The sequence below is a fragment of the Mustela erminea genome, chromosome 10 (genome assembly GCF_009829155.1).
Source record: "Mustela erminea isolate mMusErm1 chromosome 10, mMusErm1.Pri, whole genome shotgun sequence".
Taxonomy (NCBI): Eukaryota; Metazoa; Chordata; class Mammalia; order Carnivora; family Mustelidae; genus Mustela; species Mustela erminea.
The window spans coordinates 9,456,768-9,480,506 of record NC_045623.1 but is presented as its reverse complement, the minus strand read 5'-3'; the positions used below and the strand labels follow the sequence as shown (position 1 = coordinate 9,480,506).

At 42.3% G+C, this 23,739-nt stretch overlaps 1 protein-coding gene across 6 annotated transcripts in view; it reads left to right on the top strand.

Moving 5' to 3' along the window:
* Positions 1-5,860: 5,860 nt before the first annotated feature.
* TTF2 (transcription termination factor 2) overlaps positions 5,861-23,739 on the top strand; it is a 41,570-nt gene continuing 23,691 nt past the window's right edge. For all 6 annotated transcript variants that reach the window (XR_004289721.1, XR_004289723.1, XR_004289722.1 and 3 more), the window contains exons 1-7: positions 5,861-5,939; positions 6,024-6,126; positions 8,730-8,816; positions 19,634-19,700; positions 20,769-21,734; positions 22,027-22,141; positions 22,482-22,664. Coding sequence is in view for 2 of the 6 variants with exons in the window: in XM_032360678.1 (XP_032216569.1) it covers positions 5,912-5,939; positions 6,024-6,126; positions 8,730-8,816; positions 19,634-19,700; positions 20,769-21,734; positions 22,027-22,141; positions 22,482-22,664 (1,549 nt within the window). In the remaining 4 variants the exon portion in view is untranslated. The remainder of the gene's footprint in view (positions 5,940-6,023; positions 6,127-8,729; positions 8,817-19,633; positions 19,701-20,768; positions 21,735-22,026; positions 22,142-22,481; positions 22,665-23,739) is intronic.

Here is a 23,739-nt window from a genome sequence, read left to right as displayed (position 1 = left end):
GTAACCCTTGTGCCGCCCTGTGCTGGCCAGGAATCCTGCTTAAGACTCTCTTGCTCCCTCTCCCTTTGCCCCTTCCTCATCCCATGCTAAGGGGTTTTCCATCCCTTTCTAAAAAAAAAAAAAAGAAAGAAAGAAAAGAAAAGAAAAAGCTAATAGTTTGTTGTAGTCAAGCATTTTCACATGACTATGATCATAATATATGTAATTGTGTTACTTAGCATTATACAAACTATAACTCTTTCTTTGATCTCCTAGGATTAGTAACGATTGATGTCATTTTTACTTGGGTTTTAGTTTAACTTTCCTACAAAAACCTTTAAAGGAAAAAGCCTTTCAAAACCACTGAAAAAGAGGAAGATGATGGCTTAATAAGCGCATGAAAAGGAGCTCAGTGGTCAAAAGTCATTAGGAAATGCAAATCAAAACCCCAGGAGATACCGCTTCACAACCAGCAGAATGACTATCACAAAAAAGGGCAGACAATAACAAGTGCTGGTGAGGGTGTGCAGAGGTGGCATGTTTATACCCTACTTAGGAGAAAATAAAGTGGTTCAACCACTTTGGAAAAGAGTTGGGCGATTTCTTAAAAAGTGAAACCTAGGGGCGCCTGGGTGGCTCAGTGGGTTAAAGCCTCTGCCTTTGGCTCTGGTCATGACCCCAGGATCCTGGGATCATCCCTGCATCAGGCTCTCTGTTCTGCGGGAAGCCTGCTTCCCCGCCCCCTCTCTCTGCCTACTTGTGATCTCTGTCTGTCAAATAAATGAATAAAATCTTAAAAAAAAAAAAAAAAAAAGCAAAACCTAAATTTACCACATGACCAGAAATTCCTGCCATTGGTATGCGCTTGAGAGGAATGAAAGCAAATGCCCACACAGACACTTGTTAAAGTTCATAACAACGTTATTCCTAATGACCCCAAAGGGAAAACAACCCAAATGTTTATCAGCTGATGAATGAATACCATGGAATACTCTTCTGCAATAAAAAGAATAAAGTATGGATACGTGCCACAACACGGAGGAAACTCAAATTCTTTTGTGTTTCATGAAAGAAGACAAGGCGGTGGTAGTTCACTCGCTGTATACTCCATTTACAGGAAATGTCCAGAAAAGGCGATTCATAAAGACCCAGCAGATCAGTGGTTGCTTGGTGCTGCGAGTGTTAGTGAGGATTCCTATGCACAGGTTTGCGCGACATATTGGGGGTGATAGTGTAAGGACCTATTTAGAAACTGTCCCTGCTCTCCTTTCCCCAGGGGATTTACTTGGAGACAAGTCCCGGAAACCAGCTTCAGGTAACAAAGCCCAGATACAAAGGTGGGTCAGACCAGGTGGAGACATCGGATCAGTGGGGGGATGCATACTGTCTCCGTGGTTACCAAGGAGTATGGGCCCTTTGGGCGCCAATCCCCATCAAGGTGTAATAGGCTGGTTCAAATGTCTACTAGGGTAAATGGTAACTCAATTGGTCACCTAGCATCACTGTGGAGTTCCCTGTGTGTGTTACAATCTCATTGGCCACCTGTGCGAGGCCAGTAAGAGGTGCGTTCCCGAGCGTTCGGTTAGATTCTTGATGCTTGGTGCGAAATAAAGCTTTGCTTGACCTTCGCTTTGTATCAGTCTCGCTCCTTTAATCACGGACCCATTATTGGGGCATAACAATAGAAAAGTCCTAAAACTGGGTTATGATGATGACTACACAACTTCATAAGTTTACTGAAAAAGTATTGAATTGTACACTTAACAAACACACAGAAAGTAGATGAAGGAGAGGGTGCTTTGAACATTTTGGGGACACTATTTTAAGATGAGTGAAATTTGGAGCCTAAGAAGAAATAGGGCACAACAAAAGAATTTGTAAAGTCTCTTGGCTTTTCAGGTGATAACCAGATTTATCCTTAACATAATGTCATCGCAACGGTGCCTATGTCAAAGGATGAATTTTAAAACGGTCATATCTTTGTGCTCGCTTCGGCAGCACATATACTAAAACGGTCATATCTTTGAAAGGCACAATATGGAAGGAGATTGAGTTACCATTACATACCCTTAGACAAAAAGAATGAAACAGCACCGGAAGAGAGCTTTGTGTTTAGTTTTTATGTTCCTATGCCGCCACCTCGTGGTCATTTATAAAATGGAGCCACTTGGCTTGCCCCCACCTCCCAGCGCTCCCCTTTTTGTAAACCTTGGATTTGTTGAGCCCTGTCTGTATACCACAAATATCTCAATGCTTGGCTGTGTGTAGGTTAAATATCTGAATGGATCCCTGAATAATTTATGCTTCAAACAAACAAACAAACAAACACAAACTGTAGGGGCCAGAACTGGATTGGGAATCTCAAAAAATAGATTCCAGCCCCTGATCTGCCTGGTGTCAGTCAGCTTTGTGACTTTGAGCCCTAACGAGATTAATGTATGGGCCCACCTGGTCCCAAAGTTCAAGCAGAGGCTCTCTGCAAGTTAGCCGTTAGGAGTGTGGTGTGGAGGTAAGTTCCTAACGACTCTTCTACTCTTTAAAATGGGGATAAAAGAATACTCACTGCCAAGGTCAGTGTGAGAACCAAGTGTGAAAATGCATGTGTAAAAACAATTATCTCAGAATACATGTCAGAAAATAGTGTGCTGTGATGGTTCACACCAGTAATTGTGTGCCTCCTGGACAAATATCCTTTATCTGACATTCCAAAGTACTTACTTCTCCCTAACCCACCCCATCCCCCAAATTAAGCCAAACCCCTGAAAGAAGTTCAGAAAACAAAATATATTTCTTAGAATTACCAGCTGATTGGAAAAACACATTTGAACAATTTAATTACTAAAATACCGAGTAAAGCCAAAGGCTGCACAAAAGCTGGAATTTTACAAATAACTTGGGATCGCTGATTTTTTTTTTAAAGATTTTATTTATTTGACAGAGAGATAGTGAGAGGGAACACAAAGAGGGGAGTGGGAAAAGGAGAAGCAGACTCCCCACTGATCAGGGAGCCCCATGCGGGTAGAGCCCTGGGATCATGACCTGAGCTGAAGGCAGAGGCTTGACTGACTGAGCCATCCCGGTGTCCCTCACTGATTATTTTTAAACAATACAGAGAGTGACAAGGACATCAAAAGGTGACTTGGAGCTGATCCTCTCACTTCTAGTACCTTACAGGTGCCTGCTCTGCTTACTATATGCCAGCCAGCACAATGCTGACCAGAGGGAAACAGAATTCTTTCATTTTCCCAAGATTTCCAATGAGTGTTTGCATCATTTGATATTTTATTCCATAGGTCAGAGGACTAGGCTGCATAAGGAGCACACTATCTGAAACTAACTAGTGTCTACTATTTTACTCCTTCACCCATTCTATTTCCTCAGTATGTCAAAATACCGAGATGATCTTAGCTTTTATTTTCCAGGCAGATGTTCTGGCATGACTCATACATTAAGTTTTTTGTTTGTTTTTAACAGCTTTATTGAGGGATAATTTAGATACCATAGAATTCCCTAACATATACAGTTGTCGAAGTTTTGGTAACTGTATTACAGTTACGCAGCAATTACTACAATTCAGTTTTAGAACAAATTCCATCATATACTTTCCATCTGACCAGACCCACAGGGAAAGAATTTACTGGATCATTACCTTGTGGATTTAAACCATCTGGCTCTAGAACCTAGCAGAGGCATTCCTTTTGAATAAATCAAGCTTTAAAGGGAAACAAAGTGAAACTCTCTCTCCAAAGAGAGGTCAATGAAACACATTCTCTCCAGGGGTCTACAGGCTAATTAGAATATAAATTAAACCTATATGTTAAGAATAAAAGTTAATACACGTACACTAACGTATATTTTGAAAAGCGTATATTACATAATTCATTACAGTTTATGCCAACATTATGGCCGCATTTCACTCAAGGATCAGCTTATTTGTTTTCTCACTCTTACAGATATGGTTAGGTGGGATAAACTGCCTGGAGCCTGAACATTTTCATCTGGCATATCCCAAATTTATGGAAGAAATATTCCCCCTTTCTGTAATTTGGCTGTGCACACTTCCATGGGGTTGGATGTGAAACACTGCTTTACATCCTGCAGAAGAAAACGGGATATTTAAGAGACTCTGATTTTGTCTTCTTTGTTCCAGAAGGCTTATTTACTCAAGAAATAATGAAATTACCACGCTCCTCATCCTGCAGCTCCAGTACTCACGCTCTATGTCTCCCAGTACAGCATCGAGTAGATATGTACACAAAAATCTCTCAATGCAGAATTGTAATCTGGGTTTAAAGAAAAGAAAATGCCTTTATTTATTTATTTGTTTTTTGTTCCTGCCTTATCTCTAAGTTTATAGGTGTTTCAGAGAGGTAATTATGTATAAACTACCTCAACTTTGGTTCCAAACACACCTTTATCTAGCCTTACAGAGTTTACAACTCCACTCATCCTGACATTTAAATACTATTTTACTTTGTTTAAGTGTTCGCTATGCGTTCACTCAGCCTCCCTCATATACTGAGTTCCTTGTGGTTAGAGGAACTGTTTCAGACTTTGTGGGTGAATAAACGAATTGTTTCCCAAGCACCTCGCTCACATTGGGCACAGGAAAAGCTGTTTGATAAGTACTTGTTTAATTAATAATGACACCTCAGGTTTGTCTCCCTTCCAGGAGCCTCTGCCTCCTGTCTCCCCACCACTTATATTTATCATATAACCCAGATTTCCTAGACATTACAGATTTTCTGTCCTACTGTCCCTTAAGAACAGTTGCATGTGCCACACCAGATGTCTGGGCATATGGTCCTCAATAGCTGTAATATGAATCCATCTCTGTTGCAATAAGTCTCTGATTTCTATTCCTCCCTTTTTACTAATAGCTCTGATTACCATTTCAAATACAGTTCCCTTCCTTTTATTTACCTTCAGCCTCGATTTTTAACACAAAAGCATACTAATAAGACAAGTTTAACAATACAAAAAATACAGAGTACTTTTCATTAAAGGTTATCTATTTCTTCCCTGCTGTTTCTACTTTGACTTGTACAACTCAGGGTTCCTGCACCAGGAGGGCCTAGAGAACCTTCAGTACACACAGGAAGCAGCTGCGCAGTCCCCTGGGCACCCGTGAATCGCCCACTCACTAATTCCGTGACCTTGGTTGAGTCACTCAAATTTCTATGAACCTCTCGAAGGCTTCCTTATCATGTTGCCCATCTCACCAGGCTGTCGAGTCAAGAGAGACGGGGATGCGTGAGCACTGTGTGAAGTCTAAAGCCCAAGGCAAACTTAAAGGACTGCTGGGGCGGGGGGTTCCCTGCAGAAGTCTTCACGCCTGCTCTCCCCCAGACTTCTCGGTTCACCGTGCAGCTTGAAGGGACACGCCCAGGAGCCCGCACACCACCGCACCCCAGCCCTGCAAGTTCACAGTCTCCTCTGGCGGCAGCAGCTTCTCCCGGCTTGCCTCCCAAGGGACGGAGCACCAGGCCGGGGCTCGGGGACCACCGCGAAGCTCCGAGCACCGTCTGCCACCGGGAGAAGGGAGTCTTCCTTGCTGAGGGCCCCTCTGCAGGTGTAACGCGCGCTCCCTCTAGTGCCGCCTCCGAGTCTCAATTATAAACCGGGGTCTTCCCTGTCCTCTGCCTCGCCCGGTCCACTCAGCGCACCTGCCAAGCGCAGCCCCTCCCCCGGAAAGCCCCTCGCCGGGAACGCCCCCCCATCCTCCAAAATACCATCCCGCCACCCAAGCCACGCCCCACTATTTAAACTCAGGGCGCCCACGAAAGTGGTTGGTGAAGGTCCCGCGCGGTGAATTATGGGGGCTGAGCCTGCAGAAGGTGGATGCTGATTGGCTCCTGGGCGAGGAGGGCGGGGTAAAAGGCGGAAGCAGGCGCTGGGGGCGGGCTCCGTGGATTTGGAGACCGGAGCGCTCATGGAAGTGGTTAGATGCTCGGAGCACGGTAAGGGGCCCGGGTCTTTTAAGGGCTTTCGGGGTGTGTCGGTGTAGCTTGGCGTAATCGTTGTCAACCTCCTCCTCTTTTCAGGGAGCGTCTGCTTTCTCAAGACCGGCGTCCGTGATGGCCCGAATAAAGGAAAGAGCTTCTACGTGTGCCCGGCTAATACCTGCAGCTACGTGCTGGCCGCCGAGTAAGTCTCGAGCTGGGCATGACTGCCCGCCACCGCCAGCTCCCCTCCGCCCTGCGCCACTGGCACTAGGAGAGGTGGGGACCCTGGTCTCTGCAGCCAGGGCCTTTAAGTAGTTGGTGGTCCCGGGACAGCGTGGCGTCTTCAGGAGGCGCTCCGTTCCTGCTTGCTCTTTGGCCCTGGGCAGCTTAATCACCCTCTCTGGGCCTCCAATTTCGCCCACCTGTAAAATGGAGGTTCGAGTACATCTGGAACCTTCTGGTCCTTTCCCGCTCTGGGTTTTTTCTTGTTTGCCAGGCCTTCTGCTGGGACATTGCCGCTCCTTGCTAAGTGAGGACATGCAGACGTAGTAGAAAATAAGTGGTTCTTGTTTTGCACTAGTTTCAGGCCGAATTTGTTTTTAAATGTTTGAGGTTAAAACTCGCTGGTGGTCAGATTGTCCACTCCTTTTTTTTTTTTTTAAGATTTTATTTATTTTATTTGACAGAGAGAGAAAGATCACAAGTAGGCAGAGAGATGGGCAAGCAGGCTCCCTGCTGAGCAGAGCCCAATGTGGGGCTCCATCCCAGGACCCTGAGATCATGACCTGAGCCGAAGGCAGAGGCTTAACCCACTGAGCCACCCAGGCGCCCCTGTCAACTCCTTTTTAAAAGAGGGTTCTCTGGGGGCGCCTGAGTAGCTCAGTTGGTTAAGCATCTGACTCTTGATTTCCACTGGGGTCATAATTTTAGGGTCCTGAGATAGAGTCCCGCTTGGAGCCGTGCATGGGTTGTGGAGCCTGCTTAATATTATCTGTTTCTCTCTCTCTCAAAAAAAAAAAAAAAAAAGGATTCTCTTCATTTAAGGTGTAAGATTGATAATCCAAAGAAACAGGTTACTTTCAGGATTAATGCTGAAAGAAAATCAGATATCTGATCAGCATTCTGGTTTTACAAAATTGGAAGCTGAGGCCCAGAAATGTTAAGCATCTCCTTAAAGTGAGAAAAGTAATACTGTTGTCATAAAGTGTTAATAAGGTCCACAGCCTATGTGAATTTTTAAACCTAATCACATTAAACATTTTTCTTGCTCTCTACTCAATTTGGTAGAAAACATGAATTCTCTCCATCTGCTGTAAGGCATAAAGTGGATATCAATACTAGAAAATAAATTATTTTTTAGCTTGTATGTATTAACTTATGTTTCCCTTACATGATTAGATGATTTGTGTCTTTGTTGTGCTTTGAAACTAAGCGAAGGAATTTGAATCTGTCTTCAGATTTGGCAGATAAATTTTCAGAGAAAATGCTTTCTTAGTCTTCTAGTTAGTTGTCATTTTATTGGAAAGAAATTACCGGGACTCAATTTAGTTAAATACGAAATGGTTTTAAAAAAAGCAGTGTCAGATCTTAAGATAGAAGGGATAAGCCAGTTAAGCTATCAACAGCATATCATTAAGTCAGGATTTACTATTTATTTCTAATTTCTATACCAAGTTTCTTAGGTCCTGTACCTCGTTCAAGTCTCATGAAACATGGAAGCATGTTCAGACTTGAAGGAACTAAGCATTAATGGTAGTGTAAGACTCAGCTTTATGTTAAAAGAAACATACATTTGGGGCGCCTGGCTGGCTCAGTTGGTGGAGCATGTGATCTCAGAGTTGAGAGTTCGAGCCCCATGTTGGGTGCAGAGGTAACTTGAAAATAGAATCATTAAAAAAAGATACCTTTATATAGAATATCATTTATGCAAATGCACTGCTATCAAACTAGTACAATATAATAGCTGACTTGACAGTTACTTAATAAACTTGACCAATTTGGAATATGTCTGATAACCACAATATAAGCAAAGCAAAGGAAGAAACAAGCGCCCCGCATCATATGAGAGCACTTTAGGTCTTCACTCAAAACTGTGTCACCTCAAATGTTCTGTATACATTCGCTCATGATAAACTGGAAAAGGAGAGTTAGAAAACTTAGGCCAGGCATGAAGCAGGTTAGGAGAGCCTGCCCCTACACAGATTGTTATAGGACGAGAGATGATGGAAGAACTTGGGGAAAATTCACAGCCAGTCTTAGGTACTTCAGCTGTGAGTGTCTCACAACATAAGGTCACAAACACAGTGTAATTTTGAGCTGTTGAGTCATCAGGAGAAAGGTGTATTTATCGTCTTCCTGTCTTTAGGGGAGAGGGAAGGAAATTGAAAGCTGTGGAGCCTTTCCCCAGAGGGATGTGCATAGATGTACAAATGTATGGGATTTACAAACCTAGTGGAGGTCATACATGCATTCTTATGTTTAAAACCCATGGTTTAAGGGTGCCTGGGTGGTTCAGTCAGTTAAACATTGGGCTATTGATTTTGGCTCAGGTCATGCTCTCAGGATCATGTGAATGAGTCCTGGGTCCGTCTCCACACTGGGTGTAGAGCCTGCTTGAGATTCTCTGTCTCCCACTGCCCTTCCCCCTTGTGCATGCCTGCGAGGCCACGCACACGCGCGCGCACACACACACCACACTCTCAAAAATAAAGAAAGAAAACCCATAGATTGGATTGAATTTTAGAATGCTAATTTCTATTATCTCCTAAAACAAAATTTCCTTTTTCTTTTTTCCCTCCCCTCTAGTATTCCTGTTTCTCATTGTTTATTGCATGAGGACTGTGTGGTAGGGCTTCAGGGTTTGCTTCTACTGCCAGGCAAGGAAGAATATAGGTAAGTGTCCAAAGGGAAAATCTTCATGTATTTACTTCTTTCTTTCCCTGGAAGAGTTACAGCCAGGTATGTTTTCTAGAACTGACTATTCTGTAAAAACGATTTTTAACAAAGAGGATTTCTGTGTGTATTGAATACCTTCTGAACTTGTCATTCCTCACTGCTGAGCTAGTGGTTGATCTGGTTAATTTCAGATCAATTGGTTTTCCTTCCTCCCTCTCCAGCTCTTCAGTAGCCACTGCTGTCAGCCCTCCAACAGTCATTAACTTGCTGTGACTTGTCAACTTATCCATTTAGTCATAGAATGAAGTAATGTCTAAAAATGTCTCAAGTATGTTAAGTACTCAATAAATGTTAGTTTCCCTTCTATTGTATGAAAACTCCGAGGTAAGGCAGGGAAATCTATATAGATGGCAGGTGATATTTATCATGAGTATTGAAAGGTTAGTAGCAGTTCAGTAGGGGCAAGAGAAGGATCAATACCCTCCATTAGGACACAGATTTAGGTAGTAACCGGGAATTGCAAGCATTTGATTGGGTAGTAATTTAGCGTGTGTTTGAATAGAGATTTCAGAAGATAAGGCTGGTCAGGAGGCAGAGGCCAGGTATGATGTTCGCTATATGATACTCTGTGCAGTTCAGAATGTATATATTCCAGATCAATCCCCCCGCATATTGGCATTTAAGTACCATCTTCATATGGCACTTAAATGCCAGTACTGTTTTTCTTAATTGGGTTGTAGATACAGTAGGATGCATAGATTTTAAGTATTCAACAGTTGAGTTTGAGTAATTGATATAACCAAGCCTCAGTCAAAATAGAAAAATATTTCTTTTACCCCATTAAGTGCCTTTGGACTCCCTTCTAGTTAATCCTCCCCTTCCACCATAGGCAACCACTGTTACTCTTCTATGTCTGGCTTCTTTTATGTAACAGTATCTGTGAAATTCATCCACATGGTTGTGTGTATCAATAATTCTTCATTATTGCTGAGTTGAGTTCTATTTTGTGATTATCACAGTTTCTTGGGTTTATTTGCCCTCTATATATCTTCTTTGGTGAAGTATCAGTTTAAATCTTTTGGCCATTTTTTTTTTCATTGAAAATTTTATTGAGATAATTGTAGATTCTCGTGCATTTATAAGAAATAGTACAAAAAGAGCCCCTGTAGACTTCTTACCTCATGGTACCATTTTGCAAAGTATACATAAATAGTATATAATATTACAATTAGGATGTTATTCAGTCCACTGATCTTATTTGTGAAGATAGTTTTCCTTGTAGTAATGTGTGTGTGTGTGTAGATTTAGTTCTATACAGTTATCATGTGTAGTTTTTTTTTTTTTTTTAAGATTTTATTTATTTATTTGTCAGAGAGAGAGAGCGCGTGCACAAGCAGGGGAAGTGGCAGGGACAGGCAGAGGGAGAAGCAGGCTCCCCACTGAGCAAGGAGCCCGATGTGGGACTCGATCCCAGGACGCTGGGATCATGACCCGAGCTGAAGGCAGCGGCTTAACCCACTGAGCCACCCAGGCTCCCTCATGTGTAGTTTTTTGTATGCACCACCACAGTCCAGATATGGGACAGTTCCTTCATCACTAAATTCCTCTACCCTGCCTCTCACTCCCTCTACCTTGTCTCTGGCAACCAGGAATCTGATCTCCATTTCTAAAGTTTGTTACTTCAGAAATGTTATATCAATGGAGTCATAAAGGGTAACTTTGGGGGATTTTTTGCTTATTTTAAAAGTTGTGTTGTCTTAACCATAAGTGACTCTTAATCTCACAAAATAAACTGAGGGTTGCTGGGGGGAGGGGGGTTGGGAGAGGTGGGTGGGGTTATGGACATTGGGGAGGGTATGTGCTATGGTGAGTGCTGTGAAGTGTGTAAAGCTGGTGATTCACAGACCTGTACCCCTGGGAATAAAAATACATAGTATGTTTATTAAAATAAATTAGTTAATTTTAAAAAATTGTGTTGTCTTTTTATTATGGAATTTGAAGAGTTCTTTTTATATTCCCTATACGAGTTCTTTGGCAAATACATGTATAATAAATATTTTCTCCAAGTCTTTGGTTTTCATTTTCTTAATTCCCTTTTGAAAAGTAGAAGTTTCTCATTTTTATAAAGTCCAATTTATCATTTTTTTGTCCTTTGTGCTTTATGTGTTCTCTCTGAGAAATCTTTGACTGCCCAAAGATCACAAATTTCTCCAAGGGTTTCTTCTAGAGGTTTTATAGTTTGTTTTTTTTTTAATTTTTTTATTAACATATAATGTATTATCAGCCCCAGGGATACAGGTCTGTGAATCTCTAGGTTTACATACTTTACAGCACTCATCATAGCACATACCTTCCCCAGTGTCCATAACCCAACCACCTTCTCCCTACCTGCCCCCCGCCAGCAACCCTCAGTTTGTTTTGTGAGATTAAGAGTCTGTTATGGTTTGTCTCTCTCCTGATCCCATCTTGTTTCATTTTTTCCTTCCCTACTCCCCAGACCCCCCACTTTGCCTCTCAGCTTCCTCATATCAGGGAGATCGTATGATAATTGTCTTTCTCTGATTGACTTATTTCGCTCAGCATAATACCCTCTAGTTCCATCCACGTCGTCATAAATGGAAAGATTTCATTTCTTTTGATGGCTGCATAGTATTTGTGTGTGTGTGTGTGTGTGTGTGTGTGTGTGTGTGTGTGTGTGTGTGTATCACATCTTCTTGATCCATTCATCTGTTGGTGGACATCTAGGTTCTTTCCATAGTTTGGCTATTGTGGACATTGCTGCTATAAACACTACTAAACACTGTTTTCCTCTCAGGACTGCCTTTGCTGTGTCCCACAGATTTTGAACAGTTGTGTTTTCGTTATCATTTGTTTCCCTGAATTTTTTCAGTTCTTCTTTAATTTCCTGGTTGACCCATTCGTTCTTTAGTAGGATGCTCTTTAGCCTCCATGTGTTTGGGTTCTTTCCAAATTTCCTCTTATGATTGAGTTCTAGCTTCAGAGCACTGTGGTCTGAAAACATGCAGGGAATGATCCTAGTCTTTTGGTACTGGTTGAGACCTGATTTGTGACCCAGGATGTGAGCTATTCTGGAGAACGTTCCATGTGCCCTAGAGAAGAATGTGTATTCTGTTGCTTTGGGATGGAATGTTCTGAATATATCAGTGGTGTCCATCTGGTCCAGTGTGTCATTAAAGGCCTTTCTTTTGTTTGGATGATCTGTCCATTTCAGTGAGGGGGGTGTTAAAGTCCCCTACTATTATGGTATTATTGTCTATATGTTTCTTTGATTTTGTTATTAACTGGTTTGTGTAGTTGGCTGCTCCCATGTTAGGGGCATAGATATTTAAAATTGTTAGATCTTTTTGTTGGACAGACGCTTTGAGTATAATATAGTGTCCTTCCTCATCTCTTATTATACTCTTTGGCTTAAAATCTAATTTATCTGATATAAGGATTGCCACCCCAGCTTTCTTATGATGTCCATTAGCATAGTAAATTGTTTTTCAACCCCCTCACTTTAAATCTGGAGGTGTCTTTGGGTCTAAAATGAGTTTCTTATAGACAGCATATTGATGGTTTTTTTTTTTTTTTTATCCATTCTGATACCTGTGTCTTTTGATTAGGGCATTTAGCCCATTTACATTCAGGGTAACTATTGAGAGATATGAATTTAGTGCCATTGTATTGCCTGTAAGGTGACTGTTACTGTATATTGTCTCTTTTCCTTTCTGGTCTACTATTTTTAGGTTCTCTCTTTGCTTAGAGGACCCCTTTCAATATTTCCTGTAGAGCTGGTTTGGTGTTTACAAACTCTTTTAGTTTTTGTTTGTCCTGGAAGCTTTTTTAAAAATTTTAGACTTTTTTTAAAAATTTATTTATTTATCTGAGAAAGAGAGAGAGAGAGAGAGATCACAAGTAGGCAGAGAGAGAGGAGGAAGCAGGCTCCCTGCTGAGCAGAGAGACTGATGCAGAGCTTGATCCCAGGACTCCAGAATCATGGCCTAAGCCGAAGGCAGAGGCTTTAACCCACGGAGTCACCCAGGTGCCCGTCCTGGAACCTTTTTATCTCTCCTTCTATTTGCAATGATACAGAGATTTTATAGTTTATTTTTTTAATGGCTTTTTTTTTTTCATTTGTGATCTATTCCAAATAATTTTGGCTATTTTATGAGATAGGAATAGTTCATTTATTTTTCCGTATGTTACTGAGTGAATATATTATTTGGTTGTCTTGGCACCGTTATGGAAGACTTCCCTTTCCCCATAGAAGTACTTGGCCCTTTGTAAAAAATCGGTGACCACCATGTTACAGATCTGTTTTTTGAACTTGTTAACCTGTTCTTTTGGTCCTTTTGCCTATCCTGACACAAGCAGGTAAGATAGTGTGAGTCTTCCAGCATTCTTTTCCAAGATTGGCTCTTCAGAGTCATTTCCATATAAAATGCAGCATCAACTTCCACATTTCCTTAGGTCGGTATTATACCGAATATGTATAGATCCTTTTGGGAAGAACTGACATTAAAGTTGATTTTCCAGTCTATGAGCATGGTATATTTATGGCTTTCTTTCCCCACAGCATTGTTGAATAGTTTTCATTGTAGAGTACTCTACTCCTTTTGTTAAATTTAATCTTCAGAGAGTGTTATGGGTTTTGATGCTATTATAAGTGGTATTTTTAAATTGTTTACTTTTTTTAAAAAAGATTTATTTATCTGAGAGAGAGAGGGAGTGGGGGAAGGGGTGGAGGGAGAAGATCTCAACCAGACTACCCGCTGAGCACAGAGCCCCGCACAGGGACAGTTTCATGACCTTGAGATCATGACCTGAGCTGAAACCAGGAGTCAGATGCTCCAACTGAGCCACCCAGGTGCTCTGAAATTTTCACCTTTTGACTGTTTTGTTGTTGTTGTTGTTGTTGTTGTTAGTACAGTGGGGCTGGTAAGCCTCTAGAGCATGAAGTCAGGATGTCCTGACACCTAAAACCATTTACATGCTGCTGGGGGTACCCCTCTCAACCATATGGGAAGACTGTTTGAGGTTGTAGGAAGCCACTGAAGAATGTTTGCTCCAATTGCATTAATAAAAGACAGGTGGTTGAAGAAGGTTGGTCAGAAAGGAAGACGGTGGAGGCAAGGAGACTTAGGGTATAGAGGTGCTATTAAATGTCTAGTAAATGACATAGTCAGTATCACTTACCACCATAGACTCTTCTGTGATAGGAAAATGCGACAACTAACATTTAGAGAGGTTAGGAAAGGAAGCAGGTCCCAGGGTTGTGAAGTGGCATTGCTGAGATTCAGACCTTGGTCTTGCTGGTTCTAGATGCATCCATCCCCTTTAGTCTCTGAGTGAAAGGTGTGCTTGGATTGAGGCACTGGCAGTGGAGTTGGGTGTACTTAGATTGTGAAAAGCTTTGGTAGGGCATTTAAGCTTGTACCTGTGTCCTTCATTTTCCCCTCAGGAGCAGTGACCCTGGCGGTCCCAACTTCCCTGGGTTTGAGGATTCGGTGAGGTCGTGGGTCTGATGCATGCAGTTGGCATTTGGCTCACTGTGAGTGCTCAGTGAATGCTGCTCAAGTTGGGATCTATGGGTGCTGAGTTTACCATTAAGCAAGACAAGGAAAGAAAGGTAGTATCAGTGGAGGACTGGGATGTGTGGACAACACAGACAGCTTTGAACTAGTCACGTCTTACATATATAGGAGACCAGCTAGAGAAGGAAGTGCAGCTCCAAAGAAAGGTCTAAGCTCAAGATGGAATTCTGACAAGTTACCGTGAATAGTCTTCATACTAGGTAGATGAGGCCGAGACGTGATCATTATTTTAAGATAGAAAAGTAAAGGGGCACCGGGGTGGCTTAGTTGATTAAGCATCTGACTCTTGATTTTGGCCCAGGTCATGATCTCAGACTTGTGAGACGGAGTGCTGTGTCAGGCTTCTTGCTAGGCATGGAGCCTGCGTAAGATTCTCTCTCTCCCTCTCTTGCCCCTCCACCCTCTAAAAAAAAATAGAAAAGTAAAGTATGTCAATGTTTTTCTTTTAGACCAAGTCTGGAACATTATTACTAGGAGGTACTTACTGGAGGTTTTAAGAGGTTGTTTTAGGATAATAAAATACAGTTCAACAACACACAATAAATAAAAAACAAGAAACAGTCAAGTACCCTGATACATAGTCCAGACTGGAAATTTTAACAGAATTAGATACGTCTAGTATGTCAGTAGATGACTTCCCTAGCAGACAGTAAGGGCTTTTAGCCAGGACCCCTGTACTCTGGAGAATAACCTCAGGCAATACAACCTTTTGTTCTGAAAACTGAACTTAAAGTACTTCGTGTCTTTGACTTAATTCCAGCATGTTTGAAGCTTAACCCAACTAGGTGACAGGTGTAGCCAAGTAATGGGAAGGAGGTATAAGCCCAGATGAGGCAAAGATGCCCATTTTTCATTCCTTAGCATGTAGCTGCATTTGTGTGCAGTTCTCTAACTTAAACACCAGATGGTGGCACTTACCAGCATTTGACTGGCCCTTCAGCCTTGGCCATCTGTTTAGGGACAAGAAACAGTCACTTCAGTAGAACCAGAGGAAGGAACTCTTGCCCTGACTTGAATGATGTGATACACACACTTTGATTTACACATCAAGTGTGGACATTTCATTGAGCTTCCTGAGTTTCTGTTTGCTCCTTTCCCATTTCCCCCTCCTCTCCTTTGTCTTTCAACTTCTCAAAGGTCTAGAATCAAAATAGAAGGAAGTATTCTTTATCTGTAACTAGGTAAAATAAGTTTTAATTCTTTAAATAACTGATTGTTGTGGGATGTTCAAAATATTTTATCTTTAGGGATGCCTGGGTGGCTGTTGGTTAAGTGGCTGCCTTCAGCTCAGGTCATGAGCTCTGAGTTCTGGGATCGAGCCTGGCATTGAGCCCTGTGGATGGGCCTGCTGTTCAGCGGGGAATCTGCTTCTCCCTCTGTCCCCCCACCCCACTCGTGCATACTCTCACTCTCTCTACTCTCTCTCTCTCAAATAAATTTAAAATTTAAATTGAAAAAATCTATTTTATTTTTAGTATCATTTGAGTCTTTGTCTAGCAGATTCCTTGTGTGGTTGGTTATTGGGTAAGATTGGGGTGCAGACGATGTAGCCCAGTGATGATTTTCTGGGCAGATGACAGAAATTTGGGTCTAAGCCAGGCCCGTGCAGAAGCACATGAAGTTCCACCCCCACGAAGAGCCCCCTTCATTAAAGCTAGTAGTGTATTTGTATGGTAGAGTATCATACACTGTGCTGTGTAACGGAAGGAATCCTCATATGTGAAGGCTGTTAGCTCTAAGTGTCACAGTTTTCCCACTTTGCCTTTTGTGTTATAATCTTGCTAATGGTGTTTTCACCACATGGAAGTTTAAAACTTTATTTTAATGGCCGTAGGGTAGAGGAAAGCCATGCTCCTTAGTGGTTCCCGCGGGCGGAAGTTTAAAACTTTGATGTGGCCAGAATTGCCAAATCCTTCACCCCTCAGCTGCAGGGCTTTAGGTCCTACTTAGGAAAGGCTTTGGTCTGAACCTTATCTTTACATGTATTAATGCATGTGGTCTTCACAGTGATCATAAGAGGTAGGTACTTTTTTTTTTTTTTTTTTTTTTTGCCATTTTAGAGAAAAGGAAACTGGCACAGAGGCTAATCAAATGAATTATCTGAGGATTCAGAGCTAAATGTAGTGAGGCTGGGATTCTGACCAATGGGAGAAGACTTTGGGGCCCAAGGGAATCCTGGCCTGACTAAAGTGAACGTGCCTGACAGTGTAAATCTGGGTTGGACAATCAACCTGTAGGAGGAAGGGAGGATATGCCTTCTCGTGGAGCATTGAAGAGGTCTGGTTTCCTCCAGCTGTGTTCATTATTACTGTTTATTGCTTACATCCTGGGAGATAATGAATATACTGCAGAAATTACATTCTTCTTTGTGGCAGAATCAATATTTGCTTTTTCTGAGAATATATTTCCGTTGCTTTCTTTGTTGATTTGCAATTTAATAAAGATAGCAGACTTTTTATCCTAAAAACAGAGAAGCCCACCCAGATTGGTTTTAATAAAAATACAAGTATTTTTATTAATTTTTAGCACCATGCCTAGAACATAGTAGATGCTTAATTGTTAAATCAGAGATATGTTGTTTTGTCCCTTCTTGGTCTCTTAAGTCCCGCCCTTTTGAAAGTCTGCAGTCACTTGGGCTTTCAAATAGATACGATTTATGAAATGTTCTAGTCAGTGAAGATTTCAAGTACTTGATACACTTAAAATAACAGCAGAAATTTATTCCTGATTCACTTAGATAAGGAGTGGTACTGCCCGATAGTTGCCAGTACTTTATATTGTTATGCATTTGAAGCATCTCGGAAATTTTTTTACACATGTTCAATATAATATCCTATTGCAGTGAGAAAAACTAAAAAGACCAAATTTTTTTCAGAGAATTGTGAGCTTGAACAGGAAAATTGTGAGTTTATACTGGGGCTGCTGGACCTATTTTCTTTTCAGTTTGACTGGAACACTTGTTCATTTGAGGCTTATCTTTGCTTTTTTGTCCAGGTGAGGTAATGACATCGGGGGATTTTGAATTGGGACTTGGACTGTCACGATTCATGTTGTATAACATGTGACTAATTTAAGAGGTTAGAAAAAGAGCAAGAGATTAAGCTGAAAGAAAGAAGAAAGAAAGGATTAATGTAGGTAAAAATGGAATTTAATGAGTCAGGTAATAGCAATAAATAAAATCCAGAAGGTAATTGATCAAGAAAAACCGAGACAGCCTTAGTATACAATATGAGAAATAAGCAGTTACCCTACAGATACATTAAGATTCACTGTGACATTGTTTTAGTAGCATAATATTGGAAACAACCAAACTGTCTATCAAGAGGGTTCTTAATAAATAAACAATGGAGCTCTAAATAGGGGGAAACTGTGCAGCTGTAGGAAAAAAAATATATATATACACACATATACACATAAAATATATGCACATATATATGTGTCAACCCTTTATGTGTTCTAGAAAAATCTTGACTACATTGTTAAAAAATGCCGTGTATTTAGTATAATGTCTACCAATGCTATCCATTTGTGTGGAAAAGGAAATTATGATTCATATATTTATATTGATCTGAATATATTAAAATCTCTGGAAAGATAAACAGAAAGCTAATAGGAATGGGTACTTGGAAAGGATGGGAACTGGGAATAGGTTACTGTGAGATGATCCTTTTCATGGCTTTATACTTTCTGGTTGAGTTTGTTGCCTAGTTAAACAATTAAGTAAAATGATATTTAAAAGCTGCTTTTCTTTGACTGATTATTAAATGTGTTTGAAGACTCATTTTGGGTAAGGAAAAAATCAGCTCACTCTAATTCCACGATACTTAACAGGTATGTACAAAAGGCAAGGCATAGTTGCGAATAAAGAGATCACATATGGTTATAGCCTTCTGGTTGCTGAAAATGTCAGGCAGACAGGCAGATACAAGTATAGTACAACTCAATACAACAGAAATACAGAAACAGTACAGTGGATGAACAGGGAAAACAATAAAAACCTTGCAAAGGAGGTATGGCTTGAACTGGGCTCTGAGGGACATGTAGGACTTTGAGAACTGGTGATGGGGGACGTGGTGGGCAAATAGGGATGAAGAAGACATTCTTTGGATGGAGGGAGACTCACATGCAAAATCTGGCATGCCAGAGAGCACATGCATGGTTTCATTTGTGAATGGAGCAGCATAGCCATTTCTGTGGGGGGGTCGTAGGCTGTGTTTACTGGTGTAGGGACAGTCTTGTATTGGAATGTATGTCTGAGTACAGTCTTTTTTTTTTTTTTAATGGGAAATTGCAAATATATACAAGTAGACAAGATAGACTATTAAAACATATGAGCTCCAACAGTTACCAACTCATGCCAGTCTTGTTCTGTGTATTCTCTACCCGCTCTTCCCTGCCATCTCCTGCCATATTTTCAGACAGGTCCCAGATAACATCATTTATTCTGTAGATCTCTCAGTGTATGGCTCTTAAGACAGGGATTCTCTCTCTTTTTAACCAGTTAGAGTGCAAATTTCCAGGAGCTTCATAGATGTCATAGTTTATTTTTAATGATTTTCTGTTTATATGTTTAAATCAATAAATAAAGTTCACATTTGCAATTGATTGATGTGTCTGTGAAGTCTCTGAAGTTCTGTCTCCATTTTTCCCTCCCTTGTAATACATGTTTTGAAGGAAGGCAGTTGTTTGTCATAGATCATTTCTCACGGTCAAGATCTTACAGGTCACATCCCTGTGGCTGAGCTCTGTGTGTTCCTGTTGTTTGTATTTTCCGTAAATTGGTAATTGAATCTGGGGGTTTGACCTGATCTGGGTTAATTTTTGTTTGTTTTGGTTTGGCTTAGTTTTGTTTTGTTTTACTGTATAGGTCGTATCATGGTTTCCCATCAGGGATACCTAATGTCTGGTTCTCTCTCTTTTTCTGATTTTAGCAGCCACTGCTGATCATGTTTCTATTTTAGTCATTCTTTGCAGAGTGAAAAGGATAAACCTGTGTACATCTTGGTTTCCATGACGCTTCTTTTCTTCCATTTCTTAGTCTTTCTACATACCTCATGCAGTAGAATTTCTAAATGTAAATATAGGAGTAATTGGTTTCAAGTGACCTTTCAAAACCAGCACCAAATAGTTGCAAGATGTTTTTTGGATGAAAAAGTAGTTTCTCTCATTGTGATGGATTTCCACAGCCTTGATTGTTTGTGTTTTATATTTCACTAGATTGTTCTTCCAGTGCGTTAGAAGTAAGGCGGCGGGGAAGCAATGGTGCGGAAGTATCCCGTGGCAGGTAGGAGTTACTCCTGTCTTTCAGCCTGCTCTCCCAAGACTGGTTAATCTGTGATGTCACTGGAAAAGACCTTGAAGTCCAGTATAAACTGGTTGGTCTTCATCATACTGTCTCTGAAAAATAGTTCTTTTCTTTAAGCAATGTAGACCCTATTGGGTCTTCTAATTCAAAGGACTTCTTGGTTATAGTGGAGATTTAATCATTTGCCTCTTGTTTCACTTAAATAATCAAGGTCTTAAATGGAGTCACTGTTCTATTTAGGAAAAAATTTGGATTTACTTGATCAATTTCAGCATCTTGTTATAGACTGTATCTTGTATCTCCTTGATGTTGGTATAAATAGCGTGTTATTCGTAAGCTCCTAGACGGTGAGAGACTGACAGATACCCAGAGCATGAGAGGCTCAACGCAGGGAAGCGGCAAGACTTTCGTTGGTCGAAATGTAGCTCAGACTTGTCACTCTGGCTTCCTATAGTGAAATTGCCCTAAAGCCAAACTCCAAGCATAGGACATTGTATACGTTTGAGGATCAGTTCATCTCGAGAGAATAATTTTTTTTTTTAAGAATTTATTTATTTATTTGACATAGAGAGATCACAAGTAGGCAGAGAGGCAGGCAGAGAGAGAGGAGGAAGCAGGCTCCCTGCTGAGCAGAGAGCCCGATGCAGGACTCGATCCCAGGACCCTGGGATCATGACCTGAGCCGAAGGCAGTGGCTTAACCCACTGAGCCACCCAGGTGCCCCTCGAGAGAATAATTTTTTGTGAAAGGTATACATTGTGGCTTTTGGAACTGCAAAAGCACTTGATTGGGTCAGTGCTTGTCCTTGAGACCCAGGAAGGCAGTGGTCACGGACAGAGAAGGAACCAGGCTTCAAAAGTACTGTTCAGGAACTAATACTTCATGAGTTAGGCATATAGTCCTTTTGAGAGCTAAAAATGGTCCCAGGAATGTTCAGAAATATCGGACTACTGTTTCCATTTCCTCTGGAAAAAAAAAAAAAAGGCATTCTAGATACGATGCTTGCATTAATGTTTTATATTAAGGTTATTTTTTTTTGTCTTTTAGGAGCCTTGTTCCAGAGAACATTCTGTAACCAACAAGTCTCAGCATGCCTCGGAGCCTCTTCATTGTCTTTCCACCCAGCAGAGAAACCCTTTCAAGGTGCTGGACAAGAATCAAGCACCATCTCTCTGGAAGCAGTTCAGCAAAGGTGAATGTGAGGAAAAGGTGGCTGATAAGCCGAAGGAAAAGGGAGATGGGCTCGTGGATCAAAAGAAAGAACGGAAGCCTGAATCCAACTGCTGGATGAAGAAAGATCTCTCTTCTGGCCTGGTGGAGGGAATGAAGAAGCAGCCTATACCTCAAGAGCAGCAGCGAGGGGAGAAGGCGGAGTTTCAGCATGAAGCCAAGGAGAGGGAAGGGACGCACACAAGAAACCTTTCTGAGGTTAAATCCAAGCAGTGCCATGGTGAGGAGCCGAGAAAACCATGTGGGTCTCTTCGGGAGAAGTCACACGTTGAGAGTCATCATGTCCAAAAAACGTCAGAGCCTCTGAGGGAAAAAGGAACCAATCCTTTGCCTGGGATTATTCACAGTCAGAACCCAGTAAGCAAGCCCCAGAAAGAAGAACAGGTCAGCAAAGAGCACCCCAAGAGCCAGGAGGTGAGAGAAACAAAGGCAAGGGATGGTTCATGCTCTCAGACCACCCGACAGTCGGAGCCTGGGCACGGGCCTGCTCCGGGAGGACCAGCCGCACGGTGTGCACCACTGGCCACGGTCCGCTCCCCAGGACAGAGGCCAGAGGCGGCCTCCAGTTGTGGTGACCGTGAGGAGAATAATGCCGTTTTCACTTCCTCTAAGCCTCCCTTGTTCTTTGACTCGACTCCGGACTCACAGAAGGAGGAGAGCCTCCCGTTCCCTGGTCAGAGTGTGCAAACAAAAACATCTGCCTCAGGTGTTTCCAGGAAGGCGGAGTCTTCAGATCCAGCAGCCCAACGTGTGTACCTCACAACACAACTGAAGCAAAAGAAGGTAATTACTCCTGACCCACCGTGTCCGTTGTGTTTAAGGTCTGAGCAGTGGTTGGTGTGGGCTACAGGCAAGTCAGCTGTGTCAGTGTGAGAAAGGTTTTGTAGCTGGATAGTTAGGTTCTGTCTTTTCCTGGGTTTATATTTGTGGATTTAAAAAAAACAAAACCCAGGTTTTCACACATATACTCAAAGGAACCTAATTGCAGTGTTTTCACATTTTAGATTGCTTTATTCTGAAACTACCTTTCTAACAACTTGAGACAAGAGATCATCTTACAGGATCTGTTTTTCAGAGCACACTGAAGTCAGTGAACATCCAGGCTCTTCCAGACAAGGGTCAGAAGTTGCTCAAGCAGATTCAGGAGTTAGAGGAAGCCCTTGGTGCTCTTGCCCTCTCCCCAGAGCCAGGTAAAATGGGTTACACCCCAGAACTCGGGGTCTGCAGGAACTTTAAATGACACATTTGACAAGCCCTTTAAGTAAAGAATCTGTTGCTCCATTTACCTGTCCATTTGATTATCTACTTCTGAGCTTTTCAAAATGACCCCTGTGATTTATGAAAGCTTCCTTCATTTTCTGTGGACTCAGCTCTTTTCCATCGTTTAAGAACTTTTCAGTGCTGTGCCCTTGAGGTCTTCCCCAGCTTATAGGAGTGGTAGTGATCCCACCCCCTCTTGACCTCCGCTCCCACATACAGTTCCTTTGCTTTCCTGAATTATAGCCTGTTCTTTCCTTGATTTTTGAGCAGACGCCAATGAGAAGAGTAACACTCCAGTGCCGCAACAGAGAAACTTCAGCAAATCTACCACTGAGTCCCTTCCCTGGGTGCCTCCCCAGCCCCTGCAGGGTCAGGGTCTCGAGCCTCTGGGTTCTCAAGGATGGAAGGCTGCCTTCCCAGCAGTTGCTGGGGGATCCAGTCATGGCTATGGTGGTAAGATCCAAGGGCCTGGGCCCAGTGTGAATGGCTACTCCTACAAATTTAATGCTGCCTAGGAGAGGTCTCTGTGCCTGTGTGAAGGGAGAAGCCCTTCTGGAGGTTTAAGTTGCCCGCGTGATACAGATCGTGTTGCTTAGCTGAGCTTGCACAATGTTGAGATTTCTGTGCCTGCTGTGTTCACTGACTTTGGTCACGAGCCGTAATCAGTTAACCCGGGGGCTGGCATGTGGGAATCCTCTCGTAAATGTTTTGTGAACTCAGACTTACTCCACAGTGAGGTAGGCACACCAGTGGGCACATTTGCACCCTGTGTATAAAGGCCGAGCGGAGAAGCAGCAGAAGTCAACCTGATGACCAAAGACCCACCAAGAGCAGTGATACCCTATTTAAATGAGTTTCTGTCCTGAACTTACCAGAAAACTGTGGCTCAGAAATAACTAGGTCGTATGTCTTAGGATGGGTTGGTTTGCTGATGAGGAGACAGTACCCAAGCTCGCTGGTCTGTTTGGTTGTCAGTGACTGGAAAAGCTAAGGGTAGTTCTCTCCCAGCTGAGGGGCCCTAGCGATCTAGAAGAGGAAAAGGAAGGAAGCGAGGAAACAGAAAAGGGAAGGAAAGGGAGAAAGTGGAAGAGTGATAGTTAACGGGGGTAAGAAATAGACTAGGAGCTGGATACAACTGAGGGTGGCCTAAAAAACAGAAAATGCGCTTGTTTCGGGGCGCTTGGGGGCTGAGTCAGTTGAGTGTTGGACTCTTGAGCGTCAGGTTCGTGAGATCGAACCCTGCATTGGGCTCCGTGCTCTGCAGGGAGTCTGCTGGTCTCTGTCTCTCTGGGGGTGGGCCGCCCCTACTTGGCATGCTCACATGTGCACGCTCGTTCTCTCTCAAAATCCTGGCACGGCGCAGTCAGCGTGTGACGTGCACATCAGGGGGTGTCCCTCTGTCTCCCTAAAAGTCCACAGACTTCCACTAGCTCAGCCTTCCCTGTTGCTGGCTTCCCTTCTTTACATCCAGCCCCGAGGAGCTTTTCTTCCTAAAATAATGGTGGCGTTACCTTTTCCTCTGCCACCT